The 17,406-nt window shown below is 44.3% G+C and overlaps 1 protein-coding gene across 10 annotated transcripts in view; it reads left to right on the top strand.

Moving 5' to 3' along the window:
* Positions 1 to 17,406, top strand: part of RARB (retinoic acid receptor beta) — a 336,747-nt gene that overhangs the window by 309,629 nt on the left and 9,712 nt on the right. For all 10 annotated transcript variants that reach the window (XM_049798659.1, XM_049798658.1, XM_049798661.1 and 7 more), the window contains 2 exons: positions 3,238 to 3,398; positions 10,881 to 11,057. In XM_049798659.1, coding sequence (XP_049654616.1) covers positions 3,238 to 3,398; positions 10,881 to 11,057 — 338 coding nt within the window. The remainder of the gene's footprint in view (positions 1 to 3,237; positions 3,399 to 10,880; positions 11,058 to 17,406) is intronic.

The following is a 17,406-nucleotide window of genomic DNA, read 5'->3' as shown; positions in this document are numbered from 1 at the left end:
TGTCGGAGGCTCCTAAGCAATGCAGCCACCAAGTCAGTATTTAGTGCACAAGTAATGAAATTCATAACCTGAGTTTTCTATGGTGGCATTAACTGTGACACGGATTCATCACTGGCCTATCATCATTAAAAGGCAGTGGAATTGCATTGGGGATTGATGTGATCATATGCATGTAAAGATCAAGGTACAAAAAGGTGTGATTTATGTAATATAAGCATAAGCTGTAATCCGAAACCCTTCCCACATGCAGTGTGACGGTTCCTGTTCCCAGAGCAGTGATGGCTCTTAAATTTACTGGGTAAATGTGTATCTTTATATGTTTTTATTTAACTCTTTTAAACATAGTGTTGTCTTAATCTTTCTCTCTCTCTTTTTTTTTTTTTTGGTGGAATTACAGTTGTAGTTAAATCTGCGTAATAGTTCAGTGTTACTGAAATTCTTTGTATTTCTGGAGCCTGGTGTTGTATGTCAGTACTTTATTGTGTTATCTTACAGAGAATTTAGAAACACTGCCGTGTCTGATGCATGCTTAGCCAAGGCAAATGTAGGAAATGTAAAAAGTATACAAAAAGCAAGAAGATAAATGTTATTTGGGTTTTATCATTTTATTATAAAGGCTATCGGAATCGTAGAAAAAAGGTAACGGTGAACAAATTGTTCCTAGTTTCCAGGACATGTTACTTCTGCCTTTCGTACTCTTTAGTGATTTGCGCCCAAAAAGAAAGATTTGGCGATGTGGACTGACCAGCAGCTGTCCTGCTGGTGGCCTTTGGAGGGAAAGGGACTTCAGGTACAGCTGCAGGGGAAACTGTGCCAGGGTAGCACAGGAGCGTGGTGCAGTTCCTGCCGGAGTTATCTCCTGGTCTGTGGGAGCTCTTGGCAGCTGCTCTGAAGCCTGGCCTAAATAACGTGTTTGTCTTCCACAAGGAGTTCAAAGCTATTGAGACAAATAGTTGCTGAGGCTGCCTGTTTGGCAAATCTGTCAATCAGCTCACAGAGCTATAAGTAAATGGGGCTTTATTACAAAGGCTTATTGCTCTTTGCGGTTGTGTAGGAGTTTACATAATTTTCTAAGGGGCTCTTTTATCTCCCAAGTACAGCAGTGATTAGGATTTACTTCTGGAGTGTGGTGGCAGTTTGGAGCACTCGAGACGTACGTGTCGGTCCTGGATGTTTTTTTCAGTGCAAGAGACTGTACTTGCGCTCTGCCCTGGGGTCCAGCGAACAGATCAGAGCATTAGCTTTAGTGAAATATTTGTAAAAGGAAGGGGGGGGGGGTCCAACGCACCCCCCCTAAACCTGACTACACTGGTAGCATTGAACCTTCACAAGAAGGTACTTTTTCAGTCCACCCTTCCTGTCCTCCTTTGAATCTGTGTTACTCCAGACGCCAGAACTGATGGCGTTCGAGTTAGGCTTTAGTCTGGTGGGGTGCTCAGTGTCCCAGCCCTGATCCAGCAAAGCACGTAGCTGACTTCAGCACGGGTCTGTTCACACAGTTAAAGTCAAGTCAAGTTCATCCTTAAAATATCGGCTGGATTGGGGTTGGAGTTCTCTCAGTTGCAAAGTCAAACCTTTAGTGAGAAAACCAGAGCAGTTAATCTCATGGAGTATGTGCCTAATGGCCTCATGAAAGAGCAACAGTATTCACTGCATCTACCCCTTGTTTTCTGTTACACATATTACATTATTTCTGTAGACGTCCCTGACTTTGCATTCCAACCCTACCATTTTCCTATGTTGTTCTTCATTTAGTCTCAGAAAGAACACCCAGAGGTAAATGAATCCAACTGTGAGTCATTTTGTTCTTGAACAGATACTGTAAGTGAGACTGGATTGACACCTCTTCTTCCTTCTGAAACGTTCACCATTCGTCTGCTCTTTATGATCATTTGTGGTTCACAGGCATGTAGGAAGCAACCACAGAAGACATGGAGATGGGTCTGGGGAAAACAGCTGGCATGGAGGTGACTTTGGGCATCTGCCCATTTTGCTGTGCTTCCCTCCCTATGGCACAGATAGATGTGCTTTCTGGGGTGGGACAGTACAAATGAGAATCAGCAGATCTTTGGCCATCCAAAATTCCTGGCCATCCTCACGTGTGCCAAACCCACCACCACACCCTCAGGAGTTTAGGACCTTGTTTTAAATATCACGAGGTTTTGAACATGAGTGAATGTGAGGATTGATTTTATTTGTCCAATAATATTTGGACTTCGGGGTGTTTAATATTGACATGGAGTCTTTGGGGAGAGGGATTGATTTTGCTTGGCTTTGTTGTAAAGCCTTATGCATCTGGTTACACTTAAGACGTTAGCGTTAGCTTTAGCTAACAACAAGCCTCTTGATAAAATTCGCAAGTACTGGCAATACTGTGGACATAGACTTATCTCCTGGGCATGCTTTGTAAAATTAAGCTATTTTCATTAAAAGAACAAAGACTAGCATGGTGATGGAGCAGCTGTCATATTTTATTACAAAACACAAATATGTGGGAAATCAGTTACAGCATGAGTGCTGCACAATGCTTATTTCCAGTAATCCCCCACGGCCGGGGGAAGGTAGAAGGCTGATCAGAGTGCAGGAGCAGATGGCAAGCAACTTTAGATAGTTTCACTGCCATTTTTACTCTTTCAAGTGTTTGTGCTTCTCTTTGATCTTCAGATCTTGAGTTTAATATGTTTCATCTTCTTTCATTTACTGTTTTCACATTTAACTTTCCCTTTAAATGACTTCTGCTTGGTGGAGTTTGTATTAGTATGGGGTTTTTTATCTTCCATACTGAGAAATTTAAGAAGAGAGACAGTTGCTGTCTTTTTTTAGTGTTGTTCACATCCAGTAAAATACCAACTGCATTACTGCAGAGGACTTTGCCATTCACCACGTGCAGCTGTAGTGATACAATAAAAAAATCGCACCCAAAGTTACTGAGACACACAGTGCATGTGAAGTTGCAGTAGACTTTCTTGGAAGGTAGATACTATGGGAGTGCGATGGCATGTCCACAACAAACACCTATGAAGGTTTGATTTCATCATTATCCATTAAATTTAATTCTTACAGTTAAGTAATTAAGCTTGTGTTAGTATTCTCTGTGCGTGTAACATTTTTATCTTCACTTAAAATAATTTATGTTTGAAATAAAAACATTTTGCAGTGTTCTGAAGTAGAGCAGAAAAAGCAACATGGGGTGATCTGAGTAACGACATGTGATCTGTGTCTCTGCTTTTTCTACAGCCGTCAGAAATGATAGGAACAAAAAGAAGAAGGAACCTTCAAAGCAAGAGTCCACAGAAAACTATGAAATGACAGCAGAGTTGGATGATCTCACTGAGAAGATCCGAAAAGCTCACCAGGAAACCTTCCCCTCGCTTTGCCAGCTGGGAAAATACACTACAGTGAGTATGGTTTATGACACATACATTCTGGATATGCCTGGATGATGCGAGTTTTGCATTGGAGGCTTCAGGCATTTCAAATAGATGCAGGAGTGGATGCGCTCCTTGCACCTACTTAGCCATGGAAAAAACACAGGTATGCGTGCAAATGGCACGCTGAAGAAGAAATATTGCACTTAACTGTAAGCATTACTTAGCAGTATTGTGAGAGACTGTCTGAAGGATTAATCCAGGCAAGAGACAAGCTTGGAGTCCACGAGTCAATTACATGCCATCATTCATTAGAAATTTGCTGGCCTCCAAAGACTTGATCTCTGCTTGTGCGTCAGCGGATTACAACTTTGCAGGTGTAGAGAGTTCTTAAATGCTGCTGGATTACTGGTGACAGTCCCAAAGCTACCAAGGTCAAGGAAAATATGAAATGTCTAAATAAACTGGTTTCCAAAATGCTTGTTTGCAGCTTATTCCTCTTCCAGTCTACTAAAATACCACAAAGCAGCAAAAACTTCTACTGCTTCTAGAAATTAAAAATCAGCCACCCATCAAGTTCAGTACTGTGGAAATTTCTCCGGAGGATGAGTGAGGGAAATAATTTTTTTCTATACATGTATATGTTGGTAAATACAGGGAAGGTCAGTGATATTTATTGATTTCAGAGAGAAAATTCAATGTCAAGTTTGCAAATGCAGTAATAAAAGTGATGCTAAAAAATAACTGTTAGGTAATCTTTAGAGCCGTGTCGGTAGAGGTATGACTTTGCTGGGTCTGGTCTTGCTGTTGGTTGTAACATCACTGGCTGTTTCAGAGGGATGTGCGGAAGGTCGCTGCCGAGACCAGGAGTTCAGGAGTGGCATGGCTGGGGCAAGGAGACACCTGCCTCCGCGGTCCTTGCCCTCCAGCCCCAGCTGGAGGTCTGGGACCAAGCCCCGGACACCAGGTGAAATACCTCTCTCACTGGATTGCTCTCTGTTTTGAGTAAATGCTCTGCTCCTGAAACAAACGTTAAATTTCTCAGAGAGTGATCTAGGCAAATCCCTCTGTGGCATTAATACCGACTGTTTTAGTGAGCGGGGTGCTATTTTATGGCATACTCATCTATTCCCAAAGTGCAAGGTTCAAAGCTCTCAGCTCTAGGTGTAAGACTTTGTATTTAAGTGCAAGAAAAGCAAACGTATATGGTGTGATGTTAGGGAAAAAAGCATGTTTTTCACGTTGCTGAAAGTATTTTCACAAAAATTTTTCACATTTAGTTCTGAGACCGACATAAAATGGTTTGTACTGGGGAAGGTGCCTGTCCTCTGCACGTTTCTCTGGTGCTGGCCCTGCTTGGGTGAGACGTAGTCACAACAGTCAGCGTAGGCGTGCTGGTAAATGTTGCACAGGCAGACCCCAGGGACTAGCGCAGCATGCGAGGCTGGAAGCTCGAAAGCAGCCAGCTGGTGACATAACGGAAGGCAAAGCTGGAGGCGGTGGGACTCAGAGTGTGTCTTTTCAAGGAAATTCCTGGGTCAATGCCCTCCACCCCTCCTCTCAGCACGTGCGGTCTGAGAGTGCATCCTTGTCTTGGAGTGAATGAAATCTTCCAAACAGGCTCTCACGCTGCTGCAAACGCAAGAGCGCTTCTGAACAAGTGTGAAAAAATCTTCCAAGTTCAAAGACAGTGAGTTTATGCCTTGGAGAAGAGGTGATCATATGTACGCAGCGGGGACGCGTAGCCAGGCTGGTATGCGTGCCAGAGTTTATTGCTCACAGGCTGCCTTCCAAATGGCCTGGCTATACCAGAATAACAATATATGGGTATACCTCCCAACGTGAACGTGTTGGTACGTGCTTTTGCATTACCTCAGAGTTTGAAGAGTGCACTGCAGCTGGTGCGACGGTACTTTGTACTGGTAATTGCCAAGGAACCTGGAGGGTTGAAAGATAAACCTGGGCTCCTATATGCCTGCATTATGTATCGGATGCTTAAGGATCATTAATATTTTAGCTCTTGAAATGATACAAGTGGATGAAATTGGAGAGGGTCTTGTTGCATATCACACTCCCCACTGATGCCTTTGTCCTCGGGTTCCTGCTGACCCCCATGGTGAGTTTATGTCCCTGTTGGAATTTCAGAGCCCTTACTGAGAGCACCTGGGTCCAAGTAATGAACAGATGAATCTGGTCTGCCTGTGGGTCCCGAGTAACCATGACCTAACCGCACTCTCTCTGAGGCTGGATATTGGTCATTTGTACCTCAGGCCAGCTTGGGGAAAGAGATTTCTTGTTTTTATTGTTGGCCGGTTGGAAGTCCACGGCGGTTAGCTGCACGTGGCTGAGGTCTCTGTTGCTTTGTCATGGTTTGGTACTACACAAGTTGCAATAACAAAATGATACTGAAATAGTTATTTTTGGCTTACCTTGAATCTTTGAGAGCAATACAGCTTCCTTCAACAGCTGTGTCAAAGCCAATAGCGACGGTGCTAAATGCTGTTGTCTTGGTGCATTCTCTTAGTCTCTGTGTGGAATGCAGAGTATTTAAATCTCTCATCCAGCTAAGGTCTGATGACCACTCCAGCTTTTTAGGTAGGAGTTCAGTGTTAAGAGCTCATTTTTATGAAGGCTGTGTGTGCCCAGCTGTGGAAGGGACAGAGTACTGCTGGGGCTGGAGTAAGGGTCATCCTCATCTCCAGCTGCCCATCGGCCCAGGAGCGGGGGAGAAGCCTCTCTGCAGCAGCGGAGGATCCAGGAGGATCCAGGAGGAGGAAGGTGTGTGTGCTGGTGGGAGGAGCACAGCTTCAGTGCTGGGACAACACCACCAGCTGCTGGTCAAACAGCAGGGCTCAGGCAATATTTCCTTTTGAGACATTTGAAATAGAGACCAGAAGTCACAAAAAAGGAGCATGCAGCCCTTTTTCTAAATGCTGAGTCCAAGGGGAGCTAGAAGCCTATGCCACTCTACTTTTCTTGGTAGTAACAAGCTAGTATGTGTAGAAGATTGCCACCGGTCCTGCTTTTACGCCCAGTTCTGCAGGCTAGCAGTCATGAAGCGTGGCGTGCTCACACTGCAGACCATACAGATTGCTTTTGTAACCTTAGAGGTTTCTATTTAATTCTTTAAGCAAGAGGTGAGAAGTGAGTGTATTGAATCGATGTGGATTCACTTGAATTTCATGAGCTTTGCACTTGCGTACCAATGGAGACGGTGGACAGAAGAAACTGTTTTGCAAGTGTGGCCCCTGCGTGCCTTCGGTTACGTGATCGTTCAGGCTGATTTAAAACATGATTTTGTTTGTTGCTAAAAAGAGCAAAGAGTTTTAAGTATAAGAGAGCAGAGTAAAAAAAAGACCTTGCAGAGAGACAGTCATAAAAAAATCTGTTCAGACATTTGGCTTGCGTATCTGGCTCCTCTCGCTCTTGAGCACTGCAGCCTGCATCTCCCAGAGGGAAGGGTTACATGGTGATTTTTTCCTCCATTGTGTATTTTTACCTGTTCAAAAACGGTTTTGGAGAAGCATTTTCAATTACCTTTTTTTTATATCCATCTGCTCTTTAAAAAGAAAAAGTGTCCCTATCTGTAATAATTACCATACTTTGCATAGTTAATAAAAGTCCACTTAAAATAATGGGAGAATAGGACTTGTATTAAATTCCTTGGGTCATTTGACTTTAACAGTTGCATTTGGTGGGCAGTGGCAAGTATAGTTCTGCCGATGATGAGAATCAGCAAGCTGTTTAAACGTAATGGATTTCAAAAGTCCATCATAAATAGATCTGTTTTATTACTGTCATCCAGGTAAGAGAGAGTGCCTTAGTAATTTCTCTGGAGATGTCATGCTTTATAGTATAATTGAGTGTAACTATACTGCTTGTCCCTCGAGAGTGGTATTATTTGTAAGTCTACAGCTGTGTTACATCCAGCCTTGTGATAAAGGGAGGATAAAACAGAAAATAATTTTGAGTCTGCAGACCCTTGCTGCGGGTTCTCCCAGGTGGCTCTTGGCTGGCTGCATGCGAAGAGGTTTTGCATCTCGGCGGCATTTTGTCCTTTGTAAGTGCTTGGGCTTAGAAGTTACATGGCTGTTGTTCTGTGCCATTGCAGAGGAATGTATATGGATATTATATACATAGCTGTCTATCTCCTGATGCTGGGACTGAGCAGAGGTGTGTGCTGTGGTCCTCGGTGAACTCGCTGGAGCTGGAGCGCATTGCTGCTTTTACTAAAGAGGCATAGCAAGTGTTCCTGATTAGGGCAGAGTGCCCCTGTGAGCCTTGTTTCCTTTGTAAAGTGGATTTTAAAGACGGTAGGGATTCTGCTACTGTGTATGTTTCTGCGAGTACCTCATCCTGTATCGTTAATGTGGAGATAGAGCAGCCTGCAATGAAAAAACAAAAATGATGGAAAAAATGGGATCAATTTATGTGGCAAAAATGGCTGTTTAATTGGATTTCATAGCAAGGTTGGGCTTTTCCACTGATAAAGATGCCACTAGGGTGTATTACAGTATTGTTCCACCATATGTGCACTGGTGCAAAGGCCTGAAAAACAGGCAAGACTGCTCCTGGAAAAGACACCCAAAAAACTGCTTCAGTAAAATATTCAGGAAAAGTCATAGCGTCTGCATCTTTTTCACAGCATGGTTGGAGGAGATCCCCAGGCAAATTTAATCAGAGTTTCTGTTTCTAATGTGCATTTTATTAACCCTGTGTTTTATTGTTCAACCTATACATTGATATTGAATCAGGTTTGGGTTTACATATTCAGAAATGCTGCTAAAATCTAGCCATTTTTGGTGATGCTTGCGACTACATTCATTACCAAATAAAATGTTAAAACTCTTTCCATTTGTAGCATCTCAAAGATGACGTGTAAACCACATTAGCTCCAACGCTGAGGGATCTGGCACCCGGCGTAATAAAACACCCGGTTATTTTGTATTTTATTAACTGCCCCTTCTCTTCAGTTTGCATAATAGTGAGTTAGATTTACATTTGTTAAGACGGCCGTGCATTACTCTTAATAGAAGACATGTCAAACTTCCCGTTGCCGGTACTGCAGCATGATAAAGTAACCTCATATGATACTGATGAAGATTTCGTTCACACTTGCTGGTTTCATGCAACGTCTTTTTTTCCAGATGGATACCCTATTGTAAAATGATTTCCTGCTTTAGGCTCTGCTTTGTGTAGCTCTCTGCTATGCCATCTTTCTATGAACTGGATAAACTGCCTATTAAATTTAATTACAGCCTGAATGACTGCACATCTTGATCTTATTTTTCCTCCAATGTACTGTATTTCACCAAGGTCCTTGAGGATGAAATAAAATAAATCTGAAGGATGCATACTCCAGTAGCCGAAAGAAATGTTTCAAAGGGCATTACAATGACTGTTAACCCATTAGTTTTGGACCATTTTGAAGGCTATTCTTTAGGTTTAGGATTATAAAGACATTTTCTCCTATCTTGCCTTCTATCATTTAAAAAAAACAAAACAAAATAGAGGAAGTTGCCAGAATAGAAATTCAAATGGAAATGACGAAGTTAATTTCTTATCCCTTAAAAAGAGGGGGAGCAGGGGAAAGCAGTATGCACCTTCAAACTGTTCAGCATGGTTGGCGTTTATTTTTTGCAATAAGGGCCTAATGTAAATATTACCGGCTCGAACCTCCACCTTATTACAAGTCAGGATGAACGTGGGGCTGGCGGTGCCTCTGGGACCCATCAGGACTTCTCCCTTCGTGACTGATGGTGGCCGTGGCATCTGCAGAGACAACCCCGGGAGGGGGTGGCAGAGCATCACAGCCAAGCTGAGCTCGCCCCACGTCCCCTCGTCGACCTCTTCAGGCCCTGTGTCCTTCCTGTGAACTGAAGAAAGCTGATAAGCTGATGGGCTTCAGAGGTTTCTGAGGAGGTGGACATCCTCGGCATCAGCAGTGATGGTGGCAGGCTCGCTAGAGTTGTTTCCTCCAAGAAAGCGTGATGGGTGTAAATTGAATGCTTTTTGATGGCTGTTTGTCTGCCGTGTCTGTTAGACTTTGAGGTTGACACTTCTCTCCTTTAAGTTTATTTTAAAAGTTAATTTAACATTTTAACTTCAGCCAGCTAAGACTAAGGCAGCTAATCACATCAGCTTCCCTTGCAGCTGGGGAGAATGCCACCATCTGAGGGGATGTTCCCTTACCTGCCTTAAGTACCTGTCTGGAGTGGGTGGGCCTTTTTTTGGAGATGCCTCTCTCTTTCTTGGTTTGTCAACAACCTCAGATGAGACATGGAAAAGAGAAACTCTGCCTTTGTTTTTCTGTGGTTGCAGCTCAGCACCTTTTGCAAATTCATTACCAGCATATTAATTCTGGTAATTATACCAGGTAAAATTCCTCTTGCAATGAAGAGGTTGCCCAGATGCTGAAGGCAGCTGCAACCCACACTAAACTTGGTGGCTCATGAAATAGTGGGGAGGCCATCATGCTGACAGCATCCCAAACAGCACTGGATCAAGTGCTGGCAAAATGGGAATATGCTGCATGGTGAGGAAAGAGGAGAGGGGCCTGGGGTATTGCAGAGCTGTTGTTACCTGTTTTTTGTCACCCCATGGGAATCACATGTGGGTTGGAAACAACTGGCCAGGTTTCCCTGTGACACCATCTTTTGTTGGACTAACTAGCATCAGATAGATCACAGCAACTTTTGAGTCAGACGGTTCTTGGCTGACACGTTGAACTTTTTCAAGGGTTAAGTGGTTATTCTGAATGTATGAAAACATGACTTTAATCACAAACTTAACACAGATTTTCTATGCATCCTAGCAAATTACAGACTTCTGGATTAAGATACATAAATATATGGAAACACCCTCTGAAAGGTGTAGCTGGAATGTCCTTGTAATACTTCAAATGGTAGGGTATATGTTGGATGCACCATCAAATGGGCATATAGCATTCATCAGTGCACATGGTGTTATTCCTAACATGGTGTAAAGAAATACTCTTTAATTCATGGGAGACTGTAGCTTGAGAAAGCTGTAAAACTCTTGTAGAGCCACAGAGCAGATAAATTAAGTAGAACTAATTTGCTAAGACCTTAAGTATGTGAAACTATGTTCCAAATACTGTGCTGCTTTTTCCAGATGAGGACCTGATATTCTTGTTCCACTGTTCATTTCTATTTTCTGGGGTACAACTGTAAATTGTCTCTCTCAATGCACTTATTATATAGTGGCAAGGAAGAATAATGATAGTGGCATTTGGAAATGTTTAAGTTCATTTGTATTCTTTGTACAGATGGCCTCTGCAATCGTAAGTAACAGAGAAATATCCAAGGAATTTTCAGGCGATTAATCCACGTTTAAAACCAGCATCATCCCAACAGCAAGCTGCAGAAAATGCCTGGAATGTTAATAGAAAGTACTTCTGGAAGGCATACTCGGTTGTTGTTTCTTTCCCTTGAAAACCATTTACTGAAAGGGACGTTGTTGATTTATGGTGCCTTCTGTCTGTCTTTCCAGAACTCCAGCGCAGATCATCGGGTGCGACTGGACCTTGGGCTTTGGGACAAATTCAGTGAACTTGCAACAAAGTGCATTATTAAAATAGTGGAATTTGCAAAGCGATTGCCAGGCTTTACAAGTTTGACCATTGCAGACCAGATAACTCTACTTAAAGCAGCCTGCCTGGATATACTGGTATGTATTTTTAACATCATTGTTATGCTACTAATGTATTTTCTATTGCTCTTTTTACTGTAATCGACAGCGAGAGGGGGGTCAAATACTGCCCCAGCCTTATGGTTGCAAACTTGAGCTTACTGGGTAGTGTGGTACAGTCACAAGTGGACTCTAGCACATTACAGACCTGTGTTATGTGGGATGAGCATACTTTTCAAAACAAGTCCATATAGTTTGTGGATTTCAGTATAGTTGCAAGAAGGGCACATTTTGGTAGTGTGGCACTAACTTGAAATATGTGCAACTTTGGAAAAATTTCCTTATTGTTAACGCTGAAGAGAGACGTGATTCTCTTTCCTTCTTCCTCCCTCCAAAACATAATGCTCTGCGTAAAGGATACCTAGAAAGACAGTCCGCTGTATAACGTTTTAGGAACGTGCTGTACCTGGGGTCATGAGGTGATCCGAGGAACAAGATAAAAATCTTCAGAGTGAGGTTTTTGCAGGTTGTAGAGGGGAACCTGGTGTGCCTGGAGCCTGGCAGACGCACACCTCCGGCACGCAGATCCCCCTGCTTTCACCAGTGCTGCAGGCACCTGTGGAAGTGGACACTGTAATGGAAACGGTACAGATTTTAGCTAAATGTCATTTCATTTTAAGTAGGCAAACATACAACCTGCAGATGGGCTTGGAGTTTTGCTCCAGACTTTGCCACTATGTCAAGGCAACCTGTCTTTACTCCCTTTGTCTCTGGTTGTTTCTGTCATGCTGACCTTCAGAGGAACCCTCTGGGATCTCAGCATTTCTTTATCAAGACCTTAGAAGTCTTCAGGCTTTTAGTGGCAAATACGCTTCTTATTATTGGTTGTAGCAATAACTTTCAGTAGAACAGTTAGTATTTTCAGCATGTTTTAAACATATTTTAAATGTTTTCTGAGTACAAACCTTCAGGGCTTCATTGAGCCAAGCATGGCCAAGAAGCCCATTATAGGATGGCTACTGTAGATATATTTTTTGGCATGACACAGAATTTGGAACTAGGGAACTTGAAGTAATTGATCTTGGAATTTCTAAAAGTGCATTGCTTCAAACAGGATCATATTGAGGAGGACGTTAACTGCTGTGACCTTTTCCTCTTGTTTTGTCAAAAGCCGTTTTGAAGAATCGCATCTAGAAGACATTGATGAAGGAGGAAGAGGGGTGAGAGAGGGGAAGGGTTATCAGTCTCCAGCCTATTAAAAAAGGGAAGGTTGAAGTTGGCCTGCTGTGCTCGAGATTCACCTCTCGTTGTCCCCTTTGTCCAGGCGCTCGTTCAGACTCGGCCATCTCATCCTTACTGCGTGTGGTCCCTCTGCGGGTCAGGGCCATTCATTACCAATTGCACGCCCGTCGTCACTAGCTCTGTCCTGATACGATGCAGTTACGTTCCCCTGACACCAAAAGGCGTACCATAATCGATAAACTGTGGCGCTGCCTTGAGTGTATTCTGCCAGACATATGGGACAGAAACTGCTTTGCGCTTTGGTGTTGTAACCAGTAACAAATGGTTAATGCAGAAACTACCCAAATATGATGGGGAGGAGTCAGGATATAGCAAGAATCTGCACATCCAAACTCTTTACCCCTAAAACTTCAGCCCTTAAGCTGCCACGCCCTACTTGCTGCTGCCATGCCCTGGCTCCATAGCTGCTGGAAAAAAACCCCACACCGTAATTCTGTAATTGCTCAGGATCCTGCCAGCTCCTGACACTCTTTGTTGGGGTGGGTAACTGGAGCTTACCCTGGGAGCGTGCACAGGCCCGGTGGCACGGGGTCCCCACGGCAGCTCCGCTCGCTGCTTCTGTCGCCAATGCTGGCTGGACGATATCGAGTATTTAGGGTAGCCTTTCTGCTTGGAGTTTTATCTGAAGTGCCTCGATAAAGGCACTTCACAGCCTTTGATCAAAGTGACTAAATAAAAGCCTAGCTGTCAGATTAGAAAAAGAGTAATGAAGCAGGTGGTAAATGGTGACTTTATTTCAACCAATTAATGGATAGAAAGCCTTTACTTTGTGGCCATGTGGCAACCTTCAAGCTCTAGTTATAAACTTTATTGAGACCTGTCATTCTTGATCACCTGCTCATTCTCTTTTTTATTTTTCACGAAGCTGGAGGTGTCACATCCGAGCAAGCAGGGCATAGTGAGTGCCATAGCTGCCCGCAGCAGGGAGGAGCTGAGGCTTTTTTTCAAGAAGGGGAGTAGATGAGACGTGGTTGCCATGAAGAGTCCTAACTTCCCTGCGCGACATTTACACAAGCTTTATGTGACTATTTTATGGGCTGCTTAAAAAGAAAAAGGGATAATTACCGCAAGCACAGTAATGCGCGGTGCGCGCGCTGTCTGTGAAATGCCCATATCCATTAAACCCACATCACCTGCACATAACCGGAATTGCAGTGCAGCTCTGTATCTTTATTTAAGCTAAACTTTAGTACTTGAAGCGGTGTTTTAATAGCGCATATTTCCCCCCAGCAAGCCAGTTCTCCTAATTTTGAGTGTTTTGAACGCTTTATTTTGTTGCGCATTGAGACGTGGACGAGCGCTGTTCCCCTGCCTGCTGCGTGAGCATCCGCTGCCGGTGCCTGCCCGTGGTCTGCTGCGTGAACGCGGGCATGGGCCTCACCGCTCTGCACTCACGATCCCGCTGCTGTGCAATTCCCCTGGACCTGTCCCCAGAGCCCCGGCACATGGGAGGAACAGCGTGGGGCTTCCAGCCCAGCCAGGTAGGGTGGCCGGGCTCTGGCCGGGCTCTCCCCGCTAGCAGGACCCCAGCTTCCCTGCCCGCCTGCCCATCAGCACTGGCTATGGGGGGGACCCTTAAGCATTTATAGACCCCACCGAGGGCTCTGCTCCATTGGTTCCTGTGGCCGTGGATGCTTAGCCCCCCCCCCCCCCCCCTTAAACAGGCTGACAAAGGAAATGGTGCCAGGAGCTCAGTAAACTCCGCTGGGTGTGTGCCAAAGAATTGTTTTATATACAAACAAGCAAAATCTCTGGAAGGGAAATAACATCAAGCCTCGCAAGGCAGCTGAAGGTGCCAATTGAGGATGGTGGAATTTATATCTGCTCTGGTGCCAAAAGTTCCAGGGATAAATATTACTAAAATTCAGTCAGTAACCCTCATAAAAGTCAGTACTTTTGTCTGCTGGTACGCTGGCCCGGCAGCGGTCGTGCATCACTAGCCTCACCGAGCTCTGGTAAAATGAACGTGGACAGAGTCCAGAGTCCAGCCTGTCTTAAATCTGATGGATAAAAACCTGAGAAGTCCTTGAACGCTAATCCTTAATAATGTCATTTTTTGCTTTCTGCTGTAAAACCCTGAGTGTTAACGCTAGGAAGGCATTTGTGTGTGCGGAGCAACCCGTGCTGAATGGGGTATGGCAGCTCCGTGGAGGTTTGTTCATTGTTTCAGAGTCACCTGCTTGGGTTTCTCCTCTCGGGAAACTGTCCCAGCCAGCTAAGGCAGCTAGCATCTAACAACAGGATTTCTTAAAATAAAAGCCCAGCTTGTCTTAACTAATCTGTTTAAAATGAGTAACAATTCTATGGTAGCAACAATTTTGTAAATGCAGCTTTCTGGATGGTTTTGGTTTTGTGCGACCCATAGGGTTTTTGCTTTGCGCTTTGTAACTGGCTCATAGGAACCCCAGATGCTTCAAGATATAAATATTCCTTAAAACAAAGGGTCCTTTAATCATGGGCAAGAACCTTATTTATGGCTCCAAGTGGCATTTAAGAGCAGAGTGACAACTAAAATACTTGGCTTGGTTACAAAAGCTAAACAACACTGAAGACATTAGGAGGATGTCTTCTAGACAGCAGTTCAGTTTAAAACAGAGAAAGATACCATGATTTCTTATTCTGAAGTGCTGACATTTCCCATATGTTCTTCAGTGTGTATGAGCTTGAAATCAGCTTCACTTTGACACTGGAAGTTTGCCCGAGAAAGGTTTAGCAGCGAATCAGCAATATCCATGGCATTTTGCAGATCTCGATGAAGGACACAAATTAAAAAAAACCAAACATTTCAAGTGATCTGTCTCAGAGTTTAATAACAGCGTGTTGTGGGATAATGTCGAAGGAATGCAGGAGAAACCCGAGACCCGATAGCTGCAGTCAAGCTAAGTGCATTGCAGAAAACGTATAGTTGAGCTTCAGCTGTGCCAGTGCCCAGCAGAGCCGCTGCAGGCTCCTCCAGCGCTGTGCAGGCTGGCACAGCATTTAGGTACGAAGCCTGAAGTCTGCCTTTCGCAAAAAGCCGTCCTACTTACTGCCTGAGCCTGGAAGTAGCTAAATTCCACAGGACCTTGATGTTTTAGTTACCAGTTTTTCAAGGCCCCTGGAAGTCTCTTTCTGTGCATGCCCACAGGGGCTCTAGGCTGAGTCACCTAACCTCAATTTCATTCCCAATGAGGATCCAGCCTGGAAGTTTTCCTCTGCGTTAGCCGTGGGGGGGCTGTGATCCGGTAGGTCTTTGCTGGGCACCCCTAGCACGCACCCCCAAAAGGAGCGGGGCTTTACGGCACCGGGGGGGTGAGCATGGAGAGCTTCACGGCGGGGGAGCCAGCAGCCTTGTTGTATGGCAGGAGGCGCACATTCAGCTGCCGGGTTGTTCGGGATGACCGCTCCGGAGAACCCCGGTCCCTCTGGGCCGGGAGTCTCTGGGCAGTGCGGCGCTGGCAGCTGGTGTCCCGACTTGCCCTCGGAGGGAGGGTACGATGGAACTGTACCTGCCAGCTCTGCTTGGGCAGCTGCCGGTGAGGCTGCGGGCAGCCTTCAGGAAACACCATGGCGTTGCCCAATTTAGCTCCAAGTCCTGTTCTGCTAATTCGTTGGGCTGGCAGTCCTGCGGTTTGGAGGGAGGAACTCTTGTTACTAAGGCTTATCAATTAAAATAGCACCGGAATAAAAGGGGCTGCCTTTCTCCCCAGCTGAGCTCAGGGAAAATTAGTACCACTTAAGAAGTACAGAGCCTTGTTCCTCCACAAGTTGGATACCTGATCATCACAGGCCACATACCCTTACTGGAAGGCAGCTACTCTGTATGCAGGCTTCAGATGGGGAGAACTGCACTCCAGTTTCTCTTGCATGCCATTAGAGAAGTAAACCAAGTAGCTCTTGGGTTTCTCAGTAAGTATGCAAAGTTTTCAAACCTAGCTTTTCTTAAAAACAACAAACTCTGCATGTTTCTTCTCCTTTCTATACAAGCCTTTTAATGATTTAAAAGAATAACCCAACAGTGAACTTCAGGAGAGAGAACTGCTGGTGGTTACTGGCAGGGCAGAATATGGTAAACATGCTGTCTCATATTGACAGGGTGCCATATTTTACAATGTTAATTTCTGCTAATAATCCTGAAATACAATTTGGCTATTACATAAAACCTTTGGAGTTACCAGCAGCCTTTTAAGATCACATATATTAGTTGGGGAATTTGTGGCCAGTGAAGAATTTGAGTGCTGTGCGTTTGTATTTGTGCCTCTCTTTGTCATTGATTCAAGTAATTTCAAGAGCTTGTTTTCATTCAGGGGTAGGGGAACGATGTGAAACATGCCTGTCCAACCCCATAGAGTCTCAGTGCTTCGATGTATATCCACAATGTGAGATAAGATGATTGCTGAGATAGATAGAAAACAGTTGAAGAGCCTTCTGCAGAAATACACCCTACTAAGTCTCTTACCAAGGAATTTAAGAAGAGAAATAAAGGCTTCCCTGTAGGTCTTTTACATGCCATGTCCTCCTCGCTCTCCTCCCTGCTTATTTGGAGCAGAGTTGCCAGGCAAAGATGAAAAGTGGGAGAACCAAGCCCAGACTGGTCAGCTGCCAAGTGCTGGGGCCTCTGACTCAGAGCTTCGGCAGCTATAGGAATAATTAAAATTCTCCCTGTGCTCACTTATGTTTCTGTAAATCTTTTTTGTTGAGTCTTTAAAACCAAGTAGGACGGCTGTATGGGAAATAAATATAGTCAAGCCCTGAAAAAATATAGCTGTAGTCTTAGCTCAGCTAATCAGCTAGACTTCCACAAGGTTTTAGTTTAGGGATAAGCCTTCTCCCACCTCTGGTTATTTTAAACATTGAGCGATAGATATATATATATATATATAAAAACCAGAAATATGTCAGCATGATGGACATATCTTTTATTTGATCCTTAAGGCAGCGTTCATTAATAGCAGCTGTACAAATGAGCCTGTGCCGTACACAATCTATCACGGGACGCATCCTGGGTCTGCTCTGAGAGGCAAAAGCGTTCACGCACTCACTCTCTGGCCGTGCTGCCACCTCCGCTGTGACAGCACTGTTGACACTGCAGTTACCCCAGAGGCAT

The sequence above is a fragment of the Accipiter gentilis genome, chromosome 4, assembly GCF_929443795.1.
Source record: "Accipiter gentilis chromosome 4, bAccGen1.1, whole genome shotgun sequence".
Lineage (NCBI taxonomy): Eukaryota > Metazoa > Chordata > Aves > Accipitriformes > Accipitridae > Astur > Astur gentilis.
The sequence above is the reverse complement of the archived record's forward strand: the minus strand, read 5'-3'. Positions and strand labels throughout refer to the sequence as shown.